Source organism: Epinephelus lanceolatus, chromosome 10 (assembly GCF_041903045.1).
Source record: "Epinephelus lanceolatus isolate andai-2023 chromosome 10, ASM4190304v1, whole genome shotgun sequence".
Lineage (NCBI taxonomy): Eukaryota > Metazoa > Chordata > Actinopteri > Perciformes > Serranidae > Epinephelus > Epinephelus lanceolatus.
In genome coordinates, this window is record NC_135743.1 from 10,901,737 (window position 1) to 10,917,771 (window position 16,035).

Here is a 16,035-nt window from a genome sequence, read left to right on the forward strand (position 1 = left end):
TGAAAGTGAAGGCCAACCCCAGAGTCACTCTTGTTCACTATCTTTGTGTTTTAATGGTGCTGTGTCCACGAGCAACAAAAAAAAGTAGACTATCAAAATAGTTGCGTAGTTTTGTAATAAAAAGTACATTTCCCACACATGAACAATAGCAGGTATATTATGGGTCCCAGACATTATTTGATTTACTGAGCAGACTAAACTACACAGGGTAACGTTACCCCAGCAGCCCTATCTTTAACTGACGTAAACGTAGTAATACCACACTGAAGAAACTGTTACTCTTACAAGTAAAAGTATTGCATTCAAAATCTTTCTCCAGTGAAAGTACATGAGTATTAGCATTAAAATATACTTGAAGTACCAAAACTAAAAGTAGTCCTACTCACTATGAAGAACGGGCCATTTCAGAATAATGTAAATTAAATTCCTTGATTATAATCACTGATACATGAATGTGTAATTCACTTTAATGTTGCAGCAGGTAAGGATGGAGCTAATGCTAACATTATGTACTGCTGGGTCAATTAATTCATAATAATATATCATAATTCATTAGTTGATTCTTTTTAGTCTGAATCTGCCACATAACTTGTAACTAATGCTGTCAAGTTTATTGTAGCAGAGTAAAAACGAACATTGGCTTTAAAAAATATAGTGGATTAGAAGTATTAACTAGCATAACTTGTAAATACTCAAGTAAAATTACTTTAAGTTCAGTGGCCTAACATGGGTGTGTCTGTGTGTGTAAACTCAGTGTCTCTCGTTGAACGTCGTCTTTGCTGTTTCTTATATTCTAGTTTCTGTTTCAATAAACTGTCTTGTCAAAGCACTTTAGCAACTTCAGCTAGCAACCTGTTGTTCACATACTGATGTTAGAAAAGTGTTAGTTACTGTACTGTTAGCTTAGTTAACGGTTTTTACACACTAATGGAGCTCAAGTTAAAACCATGAAAGTGAAAGTAAGAGTTAAAGTAAGTTTTACAAACCGTTTTAAAACAGCTCGTAGCTTCAGCTGTCAGAGATAAAGTCCGTCCAGTTGTTATGACAGCGGTAAATCATGTCTGGTTGAGTTGACAGGACTTGGAGTCGAAGTGTCTCCCGAGTTCCGCCCGTTGGAGAGCCGTTTCCCGTGGTGTCCTCCTCTCCGTCTCCTCGGCGGTTGGGGTCAGTGCTGCCAGACGGACGACAGAGGGCGGTAACACAACACAACTGCAGAGACACGCGACAAGAAGGAGCAGAAGAAGAAGAAGAAGAAGAAGAAGAAGAAGACGGTCCAGGGTGTCAACAACGCACAGGTGATGGGCATGTAGTGAGATCTGTGGCAGTAAAACCATTATCTTGCTAGCTTCAGCTTTGTCATGGGCCCCTTATGATACTGCTACACAACTGTATGATCTTAATCTTCATGTTTTTTAAAACGCCATAAAAAAAACTTAATTGTAGAGGCTCTTTGTAGTTAGCAACCAGTGGATGGATTGCAGAGTTTGTGTTCCTTAAAAATACTGAAAAATATGTTGTTTTAATAAATGTTTCGAAAGGCAGTTCGAGTTTAGGTACACAAAATTCACAAGAACCTACCACTGACAGTCATCACAGGAGAGGTCAGTTTTATCATTAAAATAAAACTAAAATAAAATAAATGTTAGCTTCATCAGCAAAGTAATCTACTGCAGGGTCATGTCTATGGAGCTACATTAGGGTCAAATGTTTTGTACTTGAAAAAATAAAATTTGAAACTGAAAATTCATGTGTTGATCTTGAATTTTGAAAAATACAACAATGTATTCAAAATAAAAATAAGTATATGAAACCTTTTTTTTCAGGTTAAATATAATTTTGATTCACTTTGGTAATTCTTTTGAATGAATCATTTATTTTCACTTTTCACTTCCATATATATTTTAACATTTGAGGTCATCGGACATATCAGCACTTAAAATGTGGCTGTTGATCTGCAAAATCTGGCATAATTTATCGCTCTTATACCGCAATTGGTGCTCAGTACTGTCTAAAACAGATTTCTAAATGGAAGTTTGTCACTGGCATCAATTTTTACACTGCCAGTCACATGAATATGGTGTATATAGGTGTTGAGTCAGGATTTTTTTAGTTCCTACGTTCCCTGAAGGCACTGTCACTCATGATTCCACACCCCCTCAGTTGATGCCACGCCCCCAACGCCACAACAGGGTCAAAAGTCTGAAACTCAAAAAACAGATTTGAAACTGAAAAAAAGATTTGAAAGTGAAAAAATAAGATTTGAAATTGTTAAAAAAATAAGATCTGAATCTGAAAAGATAAAACATGCAACTGAAAAAAATAAGACCTCAAATGTTAAAATATATATGGAAGTGAAAAGTGAAAATAAATTATTAATTCAAAAGAATTACCAAAGTGAATCAAAATTATATTTAACCTGAAAAAATATTTCATACACTTATTTTTATTTTGAATACATTGTTGTATTTTTCAAAATTCAAGATCAACACATGAATTTTCAGTTTCAAATTTTATTTTTTCAAGTACAAAACATTTGACCCTAATGTAGCTCCATACATGTCCAGACTCCAGCTCCTATCATAAACTCAGGACAGAATCATCCGTAATTTAATGATAAATGTTTCCCACCAAATTGTTTTATTGAATTTCTTTCTCAATGTTCATGTCTAATTATAACAAAATCCAAAATGCTCAAAAATATTTTCGGCCTACAAGTTTCTTCTCTTATGGTGTTTCTTCAGTGTTGGCCTAGCTGTAGATAAGGGACGCACAATATAAGGTGTCTGTTAGTAATGAACCTACAGAGAATTATGACCTGAATCTGCAGCTCTCTTTATCTTTACAGAGCTTTACAGTGAGCTTCAGCTCATTGTTTGGCTGTCCAGCCCACAATTTTACTGTTTTGCTTTACTGTCTTCACTCTGATGATGTGTTTTGCTCTAAAAACTCACAGTTCACTACCTGCTCAGCAGCAATCAGCAGAATGACAGTTAGGGACAAGCTGTTGCACATAGTGGAGCATTAAGCAGCTAAAGGGACAGATATTTCCCTCAGCAGCTGGTAGAGACCAAAAGCAGCTTAACTGAGTTGTGGGGGGTTGTGGGGGGGTCCTATCCAAGCTGACATTGGGTGAGAGGCAGGGTACACCCAGGACAGGTCACCAGACTATCACAGGGCTGACACATAGAGACAGACAACCATTCACACTCACATTCACACCTACAGGCAATTTACAGTCACCAATTAACCTGCATGTCTTTGGACTGTGGGAAGAAGCTGGAGTACCTGGAGAAAACATGCAAACTCGCACAGAAGGCCCCCCCCACCCCATCCCGGGTTATTGCAGGTTTAAGCACATTGGTTAAATTACATGAGATAAGAATAAAGTCATATCAAGACATCTTATTTATTGAAAAGCAACAAATGCCAGACAAATAGACAATCTGTAAACATGTTTTTAGAAAGTGCACAGCCATGATAGTGTCTTTGCATATGTCGTAATACATTGGTGCTCTGTCCAGATGGAGAGCAGCTGGAGGCAAAGTCTACCAACACTTGGATGCTTTCATCGGCTCACAGAGTAACATGAGCAACATTAAGAGGTCTGACGGACGAGGTAATTTGTAATGATGACTGGGTCCACGCCGGGCAAATCGGTCAAATTGTTAGAAAATCACTTTTCTTAATTTTGTATGGATCACATCCAACATGAGTCGTGATTGTAAACAAGCTATTATATTTGTGTAGAATCAAAATAAGAGATATAAAAGGGTCACCTCCACAGTCTGACGGCAGGAATGTAACACAGAAAAAAGAAAAAAAAGAAAGGATTAGATGGATATGGCACCAGGATGAATATTTTTTACAAATGCAGGCTATAAAATGGTTTTGTTCTGTTTTGCTCAGTTAGCCAGTGTGTTTGGTCACAAGAGCAAATTTACCCTGATCACAGTATTTATGACGCCTTCCTCTTGAGATCAGCAACAAGATACGTCTCCTTCTCCTCAAGGATTTTGTAGAAGACGTCTTTGCCGTCATGTCCTGCAGCTTTCAGGGCACCGCAATAGAGTTTCCTCATCTTCTCCTGAGTGGTTGGGATGGCACTGATTGTATCATAATCTTCTTGTTGGATTACCTTTTCACTCAGGAGATTATCCAAGATTGGTTTTATATTGCTCACTCTCTCAATCAGAGCACACTGGTGTTTATCCACAAAGTGCTCCCCTGAGGGCAGAAAAATCTGTTTAGGTAGTATCTGGTGACATCAGTTCCTTTACGATTTAAAAAAAGAGAGGGTTAATTGCAAAGTGACACTCAAACCTTTTGAATACTGCAAACACCTGTAGAGCTTAAATGAATTGTTGCTGTTGAACAGCCTAACATTCACAATTTTATTGGTTTGATTTCAAGTTATAGTTTTGGTCGCGCAAATTCAAACTCCTTTTGAGGAGTATAAATATTTTATTGCTCAGGTAACAAACAAGTTCATGCTCGACAGGATGCTGTTTTGTCACAGTCAGGTAATAAATCAGTAAGCAGAAAAGGCTTAAACTTGATTAATATTGTTGCTGTGTAATGAATTCAGGGATTATGGCTCCTTTTATAATTTGCCACAACAATGTTCAGATATTGGAAATGCAGTGGGGATCATTCAGCTTGTTTATATGCACTTAAGTAACCAGGTTACTGTGAATCAGATGGCACTATTCGAGCCAGTTGAAAATTTTACATTTGTGTAAGAATTTGCGTGACACACAAGCCTATCCTGACAGATTCTCCTGACATTACCAAGCATCAGAAATGAAGGTTAAACTCATTGTTGCTGTCTGCGACTCACAGTCAGTACTGTACAGAGACAGAACATAAAAAGGAAAGGGCTCAGAGATTTGTGAGCAACGCCGTAGGATGACACGGTTAAGTTCTGAGAATATGCATTTGTGAGTACTGTTAGCGATTTTGTTGAGTTGCTTATTAGCAAAATGCTTTGAGTAATTTAAGTTGGTCATTGGAAAAACAGTGGGAGGAGTGAAGCAGTAATGTGCTGTCGTGGACAATATGAAAAATACAACTGAAAAAGTTGGTACACTCTGTAAAATGTAATGAAAACAGGATGCAATCATTTGTGAATCTTTTGTGACCTAAATTTAATTGAATACATAACAGAGACAAGATGATAAATGTTCAAACTGATAAACTGTATTTTAAATAAACACTTCTTCTGACTTTGATGCAACGCAATGTGAAAATGTGCAATAGTTTTCACTGTGAACACATCACAGCGCAACAGATAGACAGACAAAACAGTAAAATCTAAAGAGCAACTCTTCTAAATACAAATCATTTGAAATATTTTACCTGGTAAAGGACCAGTGCTGCTTTGGTAGTCATCTGTAAAAATAATGCAGAGATAAGGAAATATGAATATGGAGCTGATTTACTGCCTTTTATCCAACAATAGATGTCTGCTTCAATAATGATATTCAATAAAATTCAAGTGGTACTCAGACAGTGTATTTAAATTCTTGTGGTATTATTTAAAACTGACCTTTTCTAATTGCACAGGTCCACACTGGTTGATGATCATTTTCTTGTTCAATCTGGAGCATGAAGACTTTGTCTGGATTTTCGATGAACACTTCAAAGAAATTTGGGTTTCTGCTTTTATATCTGAGCTTTAGTGTCTGTAACAAATAAAGGGGGAGTGGGGCTTAGACTTTAAGCGCCAGAAAATTCCAACTGTGACACTTCATAGGTTTTAGACTGAGGTGGTATTGTGATTTAAATCAAAGACATGTACAGTCAGGAACAAAAAAGAAAATATCTGATGTATCTTGCCAATTACTTGTAGAATGCTGTTATAAGTAAATGTATGAATGAAAATCTCTCATTTCGTTTTTGAAAAATGTTTTTAGAGAAACAACAGGTTTGTACCACAATTTGTAAATCAAATCATATTTTGTGGTATGAATATTGCTATTACAGGAACAAATCAAGCATGTCTTAAAACAATACTTACACATGCCCATATGTATATTGTAAGTGTTATTAGTCTTTGCAATAGTTTTTTCTGTCCATACTGGCCACAAAGAAATCTTTCACGAAGGTCATTTCAATGCAAGCGATTGAGGAGAAATTCCACACTCCTCGTTCTGTGTAAAAATGCATTGTGAAGTTCAGCTGAAGCTAATATGAGACCTCAGCAGTCTGAGGTACACAAATCAAGTGGGTAGCTCTTCAAAGTTAGTCTTTCTTGTGACAGTTCTCTTATGAAGGTAAGGACTCAAAGGCAGGTGAGGTGAAAAGGCAGTGAGAAAACGTATCTAAAGAGATTAGGTAAAAGACACAAACTGGATACAGGCTGAGGCAAAAACAGGCAGGCAGTGTAAAGAGCTGGAAGGCTAAGGTGAGAACACTATAGACGATGTATCAAAAGGGAATGTGAGCATGTATGTACTGTACATGCACTGAGAGGCTGACTGGGAAAACAATCCCACTGTAAACTGGGAAAACAATTAGGTCTAGGAGCTCCTTACCCTCCAAGCAGTAGACACATAACAGGTACGGCAAATGATGTCAATACATTTCTCATGTGTCACACTAGAGGTTGATGCTGATGCGTTACATACCTCCAGGGTTGGGTAGTTACGTGTTACAAGTAACACACACGAGTATAGAAGTTTTTCTTTTAATTCACTACATTTGCCATTTTTACCTTCATCAAAACAAGTCTGTTCTTAATTCCATCTAGTGTAGGAGGAGAGCACACAAGGAACACCTTAAATGCAAACCAGGAAGCCCACCTGGCTGACTCCCTGCCTGAACTAAAGCATTGTGGATTTTTCAAATATGTATTTTCAATTTCTTTTTTTAAAGTACTGAAGTGGAGATTTTCAGTACCCTACCGATCACTTCATGCCATGCTTGTCATGCCTCTTTTGCTTGCACAATGCCTGCATGCTATCTGAAATCTACACACTAGAGTGGCATGATGCCGTTGCCATTAAGTTCTGTGTAAAAATGCTAAGGTGGCATAAAGAAGGAACTTTGTAGCGGCCAAAAAGCACAATCTTTGTATATAAAAAGCTTTTAAGACTTAATTGCTTTCTGGAAAACACAACTTGTGAATAGTGTCACACAGTTTGTTTATGAGTAATAAGAGAGTGGTTTTTACAAACCTTTTTTAAAATGTTTTAGGACATGTTGATGTGACCAGAGACCAGAGACCAGAATCAAAACTTGTAATAAAGTTGGAACATGTTATAATGAATTCTTTAAAAAACAAAAAAACAAAAAACAAAACAACAACACAAAAATAGAGTGGTTATTTTCAAACGGTTTAAAACATACTTTAGGATAAATGTCTGCACCGTCCAAATCTGCTGTTAGGATGAAACGATCTTGCATTTTCAGGGACCTCTCTGGATGTGGCTTTCGGATAATTTTGTATCCATAGGATAATTCCCTCTTGTCCATTTCCTGTAAAAACACAAAAAGCCTCTCAACACAACGTTACTACAAGGTTGATGCAGAAAACATTGTGATCAGTATTGTTTGTTAATCAAGTTATTGACTGTGCCATTCTGTGTCTTTTTATAATTCGTATTGATGACAGTAAGTTATGAAATAACCTCTTGTAGACCCGGATCACATGGGATCAGATAAACATGGAGAGTGAGGAATGCTGTGTTGGTCTTGTATATCAGCACATTACAGTGTATTTTCACAGGTACACCGACTTTCATCAGGACCGCTCTTGGAGAGAAAACTGGTTCAGACAGCTTGACATGGGACGATGTGACCTCAGACACTTTTTCCACAACATCTCCACAGTCATCTATGTGTAGGACTGCAAACTTGTCTAATATTGTTGGATTGTCATCTGCACAAAACAAAAGCACAGTAAGTGAAAAGGATTGCATCAGTTTTTGTAAACATGCTGTCAGAAATAAATAAAAAAGTTAGCATTTTATTTTATTATTTTCTACATGTCCACTTACCTATGGCAATCCAGTGTGGCAGGTACACTACATCTAACTTCCCAGCAGTGACTGTGATGTCCATCAGGGGACCTGCAGGCATGTACTTCATGCTTTCTATCCTTTCCATAGGTCCTTCCCAAGAGTAAAACTGGTACTTAAAGCTGACCTTTTCCTTACAGACCCAGCGCAAGCCAGAGACACTGCATTCAAAGTTTCCTGCTCCAGACTGTAGGCTAAAATGTGAATGAAAAGAAAACGAGTTTGTGTCTATACACAAAAATCCTGTATTAGGGTCACAAAGGAATAAATGTAAAATTCTAAACATATTAGCCTTCAGTTTATTTGGTGTTAACTCTATTGCCACTATATTTGTTATACTGCATTAGTATAACCGGTAACAGCACAGAGAAAGATTTCAGATTCCCTTCTGTGAAAACATCCTAAGAACCAAGCTTGAGGGTTTGCTTTAGTTCCAGTTCTCTGTGACCATAGACTGTAAAGATAATGTATATAGCCACCGTGATGTTACTCATTGCTGTGTGGACTATTCTGAATTCTTGAATTTGAAATTTTGGCCGTCCCTCCAGGATTTTTGGCACCACAAGTGACTGAATTTGGATGAGAGGATGGAACTGTGGAATAACAAGAGGTGGATCAGAATGAGAGCCTGAGGACACTATCCACAGGCAGCCTGTCACTCACAGCAGCCTCGCCCTTAATCATGCCTTAATTATAAACCATACATTTTTTTAAAGGGCCGTGTTGTTTAAAAACTCATCAAAACATTTTTGTACCAGGCTGTAAACATGTTTATTTCTGCTAATAAGTTGGGCATTTTAACATGGGGGTCTATGAGGATGAACTCCCCTTTGGAGCCAGTCTCAAGTGGCCATTTGAGGACCTGCAGTTTTTGGCACATCTGTGTTAATCTCTATAAACAAATTCTGCGTGTGTAGGGATCAGTGTTTGTGGGTTTATCATATGTAACACAATAAACACACACTGAAATCAACACAACAAATGGAGTGACGTGTGAATAAGTCACTATGATGGACACAAATTAATACATTGGAACTGGGGGACCCGCTTGCTGGTTTCTGGTGTGCTGGTCAGCTACAACAGCACTGGAGAGAGAGTTATGCACAAGAACAGGATGGTGTGCAGTCGTAGCTCCACCATTGTAGAGGATGTGAATGGAAAAACATCGAACATACTTATGCACATTGGATGGCATCACCTGGATGAGGAAACAACAAACCAGTGGCCAGTTCCTCATCCGCGCTGCTTTCAAACAGCCTTAGGACACAGAAGGAGAACAACCCAGATGTGCCAGTCATTGAACCCTTCTATAATGTAGTCTGTAAGACATGACAAAACACAATAACCTTCGGGGGATACTTTTTGTGGTGGTGCACTGGCAAAAGTGGAGCTATGTGGATCAGTGTGAAAAAAGAAAACAATGAGCAGTTTATTTCGGATGGTGACACATTACCTGATAATGTAAATGTAATGATATTACCTGAAATCCTGTTGGTGACGTGTTGTATTACTTTGTTACTGCAAAAATGTAATATAGTACTGCAACACATTACTTTTGTAATGCATTACTTTTGTAACATGTTACCCACAACAATGGTAAACAGTTTGTGGGGAGTGGTGAAACGCACTCGCATCAGCTATCTCCTGACAACAAGTTAGCTTTATATTATCCTTTTGAAAATGATCTGCATTCATATGCAGATATAGAGATTAGTTGAAATGACGGGCACACAGAGGAAGTCTTGGTTTGGATATCAGCTTGCTATACTGGATAATAGGAGTGGGGGTAAATCCATACAGCAGAGTATCGTGATATTTTTGTGTGGCAATGTTGTATCGTCACACAGTATCAATTTTTTTTATAATATGTATTATTAATTTTAAAATATAAATCAGCTTTTGGTAGTCTACTAGAATAATATGATCATTGTTTTTTCAGTCCACTAGATACATTTTGCTGCTGAAAAAAAAATGGCTGAAGTGAGATGAACAGACTGAAAACTTTTTCTTATTAGATAAAACGGATGTTGACAAACTTTGTTTTTGGGGACATAATTTATAATATATATCACGATATATTTTATCACAACACTCAGCATATGGCAACATATTTAATATGGCATTAATATTGTATGGTGACTTAAGTATCATGATAATATCATATCATGGATCTTCTGGTGATTCCCACCCCTACTGGATAATCCCAAAATATGGGCTTCACCCTCAGAGGCTCATCACTGTCAGTCTGGTTCCTGGCATTGTTTCGCTGTAAGCTTCATTTTTCAGCCCCAAACGTTGATGCTTAGCTGTGATGGAACATTTAGGATCTTATATTTACCTGTAAGTTGAAGCCTTGTTTGCATCTGTACTGTTCACTTCAGGTTCAACTTTAGTCCAGTCGCTGGAGTCCTGCTGCAGAGGACAGTCATTTTTACAAAGACGTGAAGATGAGTTTTAGTAACTTCACATTAACTCATAACAAATAAACTCAACAGAAGAATAGCTGCTGAAATGCAGTAGCTAATGTGGATCATAATAAACTAAACTAAACAAATGAATGGATGTAAGGAATTACCATAATGCTTCCACAACCCTCAAGCTCCAAGCTTCTTGAAGGCCCTTGTGAAGACACAGAGGATCAAAAATATATGTTGATACATTAAATCACATAACATTGCATGTGTTTTGCATCATATGCTAGATAGTGCTGCTCAAACATGAGAGCAATATGTAACAGTAGGTTAGGATTGTAATGTAAAGTGTACAGTAATGGGTGTTGATGTTGTGGTCATGCTATATTCAGTGTGTTTACATGCGCTGTGGTAACCAGGTTACTGTTAAACTGTGTATACATGCAGCAGGTCAGTAATCATCAGATTTCTCCCCTCCTCCAACATTATTTTGGAATGATGGCTTTCTTTATTATTATTTAGATAATTTTCTTTGCATTTTTTGCCTTTATTGGAAAAATCTGGGACAGTGAGAGAGGGGATGACAGGACATAAAAGTCCAACAGCTGGAATCAAACTGTGGATGTTGTGGTTATGTTGCATGCTGTAACCATCTGGCCATCAAGATGCTCCAGACTGACAGCCTCACAGCATGAATGTGTCTGAATTTGACTATCAAACACTCGATAGTGGAACAAACCTAATTAGACTACTAGAGGCTACTTCTTGTTTCAGTTTCAGTGAGACGGCTTGGACAGAGTTATTTCAAATCACTCCATGTTATAATTTTTCTTTTCATCCAGCCGCTCAGCTGTTACCTTCCCTTCTATTGTCATTAACATGCATGCTTCTGAGATTTGTTTAAAAACTTGTTACATGTATACATGGAAGAACATTCTGCATCGTATCTGCAGAAATGTATCTAGGAGATACTAAATTTCTCTCATACCCTACCCCAATTATGGAAACAAGGTTTCTGCTTGATGTAAAGTTTAAGGTATCAGCTTACTAAAGAGGCGACTGTAACCTGATTATAAGAGCATGGAAATACACTGATAAAAAAAGTTATTGATTCTGTAACAGGAACTTTTTACAAACAACTAAATCATCCTAATAAACATCATAGATTATTTGGTATTTTCCTTTTTTCCCCCTTTTTTCTACATTTCTTTGGTTGTGTTGAACAATGCTGGCAACAACAGTCTTGTTATTCTGGGTTTCCTTGTTTTCTGTCTCATTGCTGTGGACAATGTTACAAAAATAAGACTGTACAGTTATGACAGCGATTCTTTGAGGTTGTGCTTTAGGTACAGCGGTGCTCTCAGCTAAATACTTAGCTCAACATGCTAACACACTCATGATTAGTAGGTATAATGTTAACTGTGTTCACCATCTGTGTTTAGCATGTTAGCATGCTAACATTAGCTAATCAGGACAAAAGGCTGATGGAAAGTCATTAGTTTTAGTTTTTTTTTTAGTTTTATTTAAAGTGTTAACTGATGATAACGCACTGTGTTTTATTTTCTTTCTTTTACATCTGCAAACTCCTGTCTACAATGGGCTTAACACATGCATGCTGAGGACTTGACACAGATTCCAGAGTTGGTGCTTATCCTAGTGAAATCAGCGGGGAAAATCATTGGGACTAGCCTCCCAGAGATTGCCACTGTCTTCACCTCCCGCTGCCTGCGCAGAGTGCACAACATCCTCCAGGACCGGTCACATCCAGCACACCACCTATTCCAACTACTGCCCTCTGGGAGAAGATTCAGATCTATCTGCGCCAGAACCACCAGACTGGCCCACAGCCTCTACCCCCAAGCAGTCAGGCTGCTGAACGGACAATCCAACCCCATCTGTCCACCCAAACTCATAACACTCTGTTTACCACACTATAACAATAACTGAGAACTGGACTTTGCATTGCTGCACCCACCCCCCTGTCATTAACACCCATGAAATCTAAAGGACTCCAACACAGAAGTTCTGCAATAAACACCTTTGGATGGGAGTACAGGTATTAACAACCTGCTAGGTGTTGCTGCACGTTGCACCTCTGCCTCTGCCATCAGGCCAGCGTTAGCTGGGAACCTCCCTTCACTGATGTTTTGTGCCTTTTATCTCAGAACATGTCGAGGTGGCTGAGCGGTGGTGGTAGGGATTTATCCACATCCAGTTGACAGGATCGACCATTCTTTCTGTGTAATGTTCTGTGTTCCACCTCATTGACTGATGAAATGGATTTGTAGTTGTGATGTTGAGGTGCTGGCCTTATTTAATTCTAGTCTGTGTGCTGATCAGACCTCTGCCAACTTTTGCAGGACCTGGTCGTAGCATCAGCTGTACTGGCCCTGGGTCAGTGGAGTGAATATGTTTCAAGCTTGGTTTTTGGGCATCGCAAAGATGGCAATTCACATTTCTGGGACTTGGGAAGCTACTGTATGTAGAGCTGATGAGTGAGCTCAATCTTGCTTGTGGGATCCTGAACATATTGTCTCAAGTTATAGCTCTGTTGGTGACTGCCTCCCAAGTTGTCCAGCTCCCTTGTTGCTGTGCGTCTCTTCCTCCATGTGGGTCACTTCTTCATCGCCCTGCCACTCTGCACAGATGAATTTCTCAGCTCAAACATGAACCTAACTTCTCCTGCCTGTGGCCGAGGTGGATTGATTTCAGTGGCAGTTGGAGTGTGTATTTTTTAAAAAGGGTCATGTTGGAGAGGTACAGAGTGCCACTGTTGAGGTGACATTGCACAGTTTCAGCTGCTGCATTAGGCATTAGTGTAAGCACCAAGCATCAATTTCCCTGGGAGGTAGTTATGGCTGATCGTCCTCAGCAATGTAATGAAAAGTGATGAATGTGCTGTTGTTGCATCGCTGTCTGCTCCCTAATTTTTTCATTTTTCACATTACTGTTTGAACCCAAGCAGATTTACCTTGTTACTATGAATTTGGAAATCTATTAGATATTTTTGAAACATACAGTCGTGTAATATTTCAGTTTCTTCTTCATCTTACCTTTGAGTCCTGAGCTGGTTCCTGACAGCATCTCTGCCAGATCAGTCCTGTTCATCTTCCTCAAAACTTTGCAAGTCACCTGCACAGACTGTTGGCCGTAGAGCTTCACCATCAGCTCCACTATTTTAACTTTGTCTGCCGTCTCCATTTGGTGTCCTGGGATTTTTGGGAGATCTTTCTCCATTTTAGTGTACTGCAAGACATGACTTGACATGACATGACACTTGAATTTCTCGAGCTCCCCGGGATTTAAATCTTCCAGTGTTTCTAAAAGCTTCTCCATTAGTGGTGTCATGGTGACTTCCTGATGGACACAAAGTAGTCAGAAGACATTTTTGTCATATCTCCACTGTAGTGATGATGCATTAATTTATCTGGGTCAATAAAAGCGTTTAAGTCAAGAGAGTATTGTAACGACTAATAATCACATTGAGACACAATGATACACCAAATTATTCATTTATGAACTGGTTATCAGTAATTGTGCTTTAACGACTGTCTCTAACTCTCTCTGTCACTGTGCTACCATAACTAGTAATGATCCACCTGATCACATGTTCTCACTGCTTCTACATCAGATTTCATGTTTATGGTTTAAAACCTTTTTCCACCTCTTTAGTGTCAACATGAGGATCATTTTCAACCTGTAAAAATGAAACAAAGGGTGTGTTGTGTAAAATGTGTCTGATGTGACATTACTCACTTTCTGGAGCGGTTCAGACAGATGTTTCCCTGAAGAAAAAGAAAACAGAAAATGACCCATGAGTGATTAAAAATCAGACTATAAACAACTTTAGTCAGATTTAGTTGCTTTTGAATGAAAAATAATATTAAGGATTAATCACAAAATAAAACTAAATTGGGCTCAAATCTGATCTAAAATCATCAGGGACAGTGGTTGGACACTGTATCATTAACACCCATTAAATCTAAATGACTTCAATACAAAAGTCCTGTGACAAACACTACGTTTATAAAAATTATGATGTTTGAAATGTCTCAGAATATATAATTTACAAAGCTGTTCAATGATAGCATTCAGTGTGTCAGAGAGGTGTTGATTCAGGTGGTCACTTTTGAGGTCAAAGCATTTACGCTTGATGTTCTCTATTATTCTGTGAACTGTACCCTCAAAGTAGCTGGATTCAACTCAATGATTTCTGCAGTGAAAGTAATGAATGTGGTGTTTTTAAATTGCTGCCTGCTCCCTAATATTTCATATTTTTTATTTTTGATTGAATAAAGTTTGAACCCAGTTTTACTATGAATTCTTCAATAGTGAACAAGAAAATAAAGCTTTACTTATACAGCATTTTAAAACACAGCTACAAAGTGCTTCACACACACACACACACACACACACACACACACACGAAAAATATAAAGTAAAAATAAAGTAAACATTTATGAGACATGTGATTGTGTAATGTGGTGGTTTTTGCATTCTTTATCTAACCTTTGAGTCCTGAGCTGGTTTCTGACAGAATCTTTGCCAGATCAGTCATTCTCATCCCCATCTCCCACATGATCCCCTTAAACTCATTCCTTTTCCCCAGGATCTTTTCATACTCCTCCCTCTCCCTCCAGTTCTTCTCCACCTCCATTAAAACCTCCCTTGTCACCTCCACAGACTGTTGGCCGTAGATCTCCACCATTAGCTTCAACATGCCAACTCTGTTTGCCATCCACATTCTCTGTCTTGAGATTTCAGGGAGGCCTTTCTTCATTCTAGTGTCCAGTAGGACACACTTGAAGTCCCAGAGCTCCCTCTGACTTAAATCTTCCAGTGTTTCCAAAAGCTTCTCCATTAGTGGTGTCATGGTGACTTCCTGATGGACACAAAGTAGTCAGAGGGCATTTTTGTCATATCTCCACTATAGTAATAATACATTAATTTATTTGTTCATTTATGAAATGAACGTATGACAGAAAACTGGGCATTTGGTCATTTCCACGCAAAACTTAGTATTGATCAACGTGGATGTGAGCGGAGGCTATGATCAAATCTCACATCACGTCTTAACTAGAGACGACTAGTCATTCAAATCAAACTTTACTTACATAGCGCTTTTCATACATAAAAATGCAACACAAAGTGCTTCACAAGACAAAAAACAAAACAATGAAAAACCCGCCCCTCCCACCCCCACATATAACACACACACACACACACACACACACACACACACACACACACACACACACACACAGCACTCACTAACTGCACTCATTTAGGGCAGGTGGGGCATAGCCCCACCTAGTGTCACCAGAAAGAACTGCAGACAAATTACGTTATTCATTCTTAAAGATTTGCCCCTTTGCTAAAATGTTTTTTTTTTGTATGGATATAGCTTCTTATTAAATTGCATATAATTTGTATTATGATTTTAGTTCATGTTTATCTCTCTGCCTCTGCCTTGCTGTTTCAGACTGCATTCTCCAATCGTTAGGCCTAAAATAGCATGAATGGGGCTTGCCCGTCTCTATCAATGCAGGGTGTACTGTACGTGGGAAAATCCAAGTGCGCATGCTTGAAGCCCCTAGACCATTTCA

General features: G+C 38.4%; 2 protein-coding genes across 10 annotated transcripts in view; both read right to left on the bottom strand.

Moving 5' to 3' along the window:
- Nucleotides 1–16,035, bottom strand: part of LOC117265273 (uncharacterized) — a 64,249-nt gene that overhangs the window by 33,328 nt on the left and 14,886 nt on the right. For 3 of the 9 annotated variants that reach the window (XM_078171486.1, XM_078171484.1, XM_078171482.1), the window contains exon 1: nucleotides 987–1,310. The exons of 5 other annotated variants lie outside the window; for them this stretch is intronic. The gene's annotated coding sequence lies outside the window, so the exon portion shown is untranslated. Of the gene's footprint in view, nucleotides 1–986; nucleotides 1,311–16,035 lie in introns of those variants that run through there. One more of the 9 variants, XM_078171487.1, reaches the window with a different exon arrangement.
- Nucleotides 2,607–7,622, bottom strand: LOC144464480 (NACHT, LRR and PYD domains-containing protein 1a allele 5-like). Its single transcript, XM_078171511.1, has 4 exons — nucleotides 7,348–7,622; nucleotides 5,546–5,681; nucleotides 5,356–5,388; nucleotides 2,607–4,224 (listed from the first exon to the last, which is right to left on the bottom strand). Exons 1-4 carry the CDS (start codon nucleotides 7,471–7,473, stop codon nucleotides 3,956–3,958), a joined length of 564 nt encoding a protein of 187 aa, XP_078027637.1. The 5' UTR covers nucleotides 7,474–7,622; the 3' UTR covers nucleotides 2,607–3,955.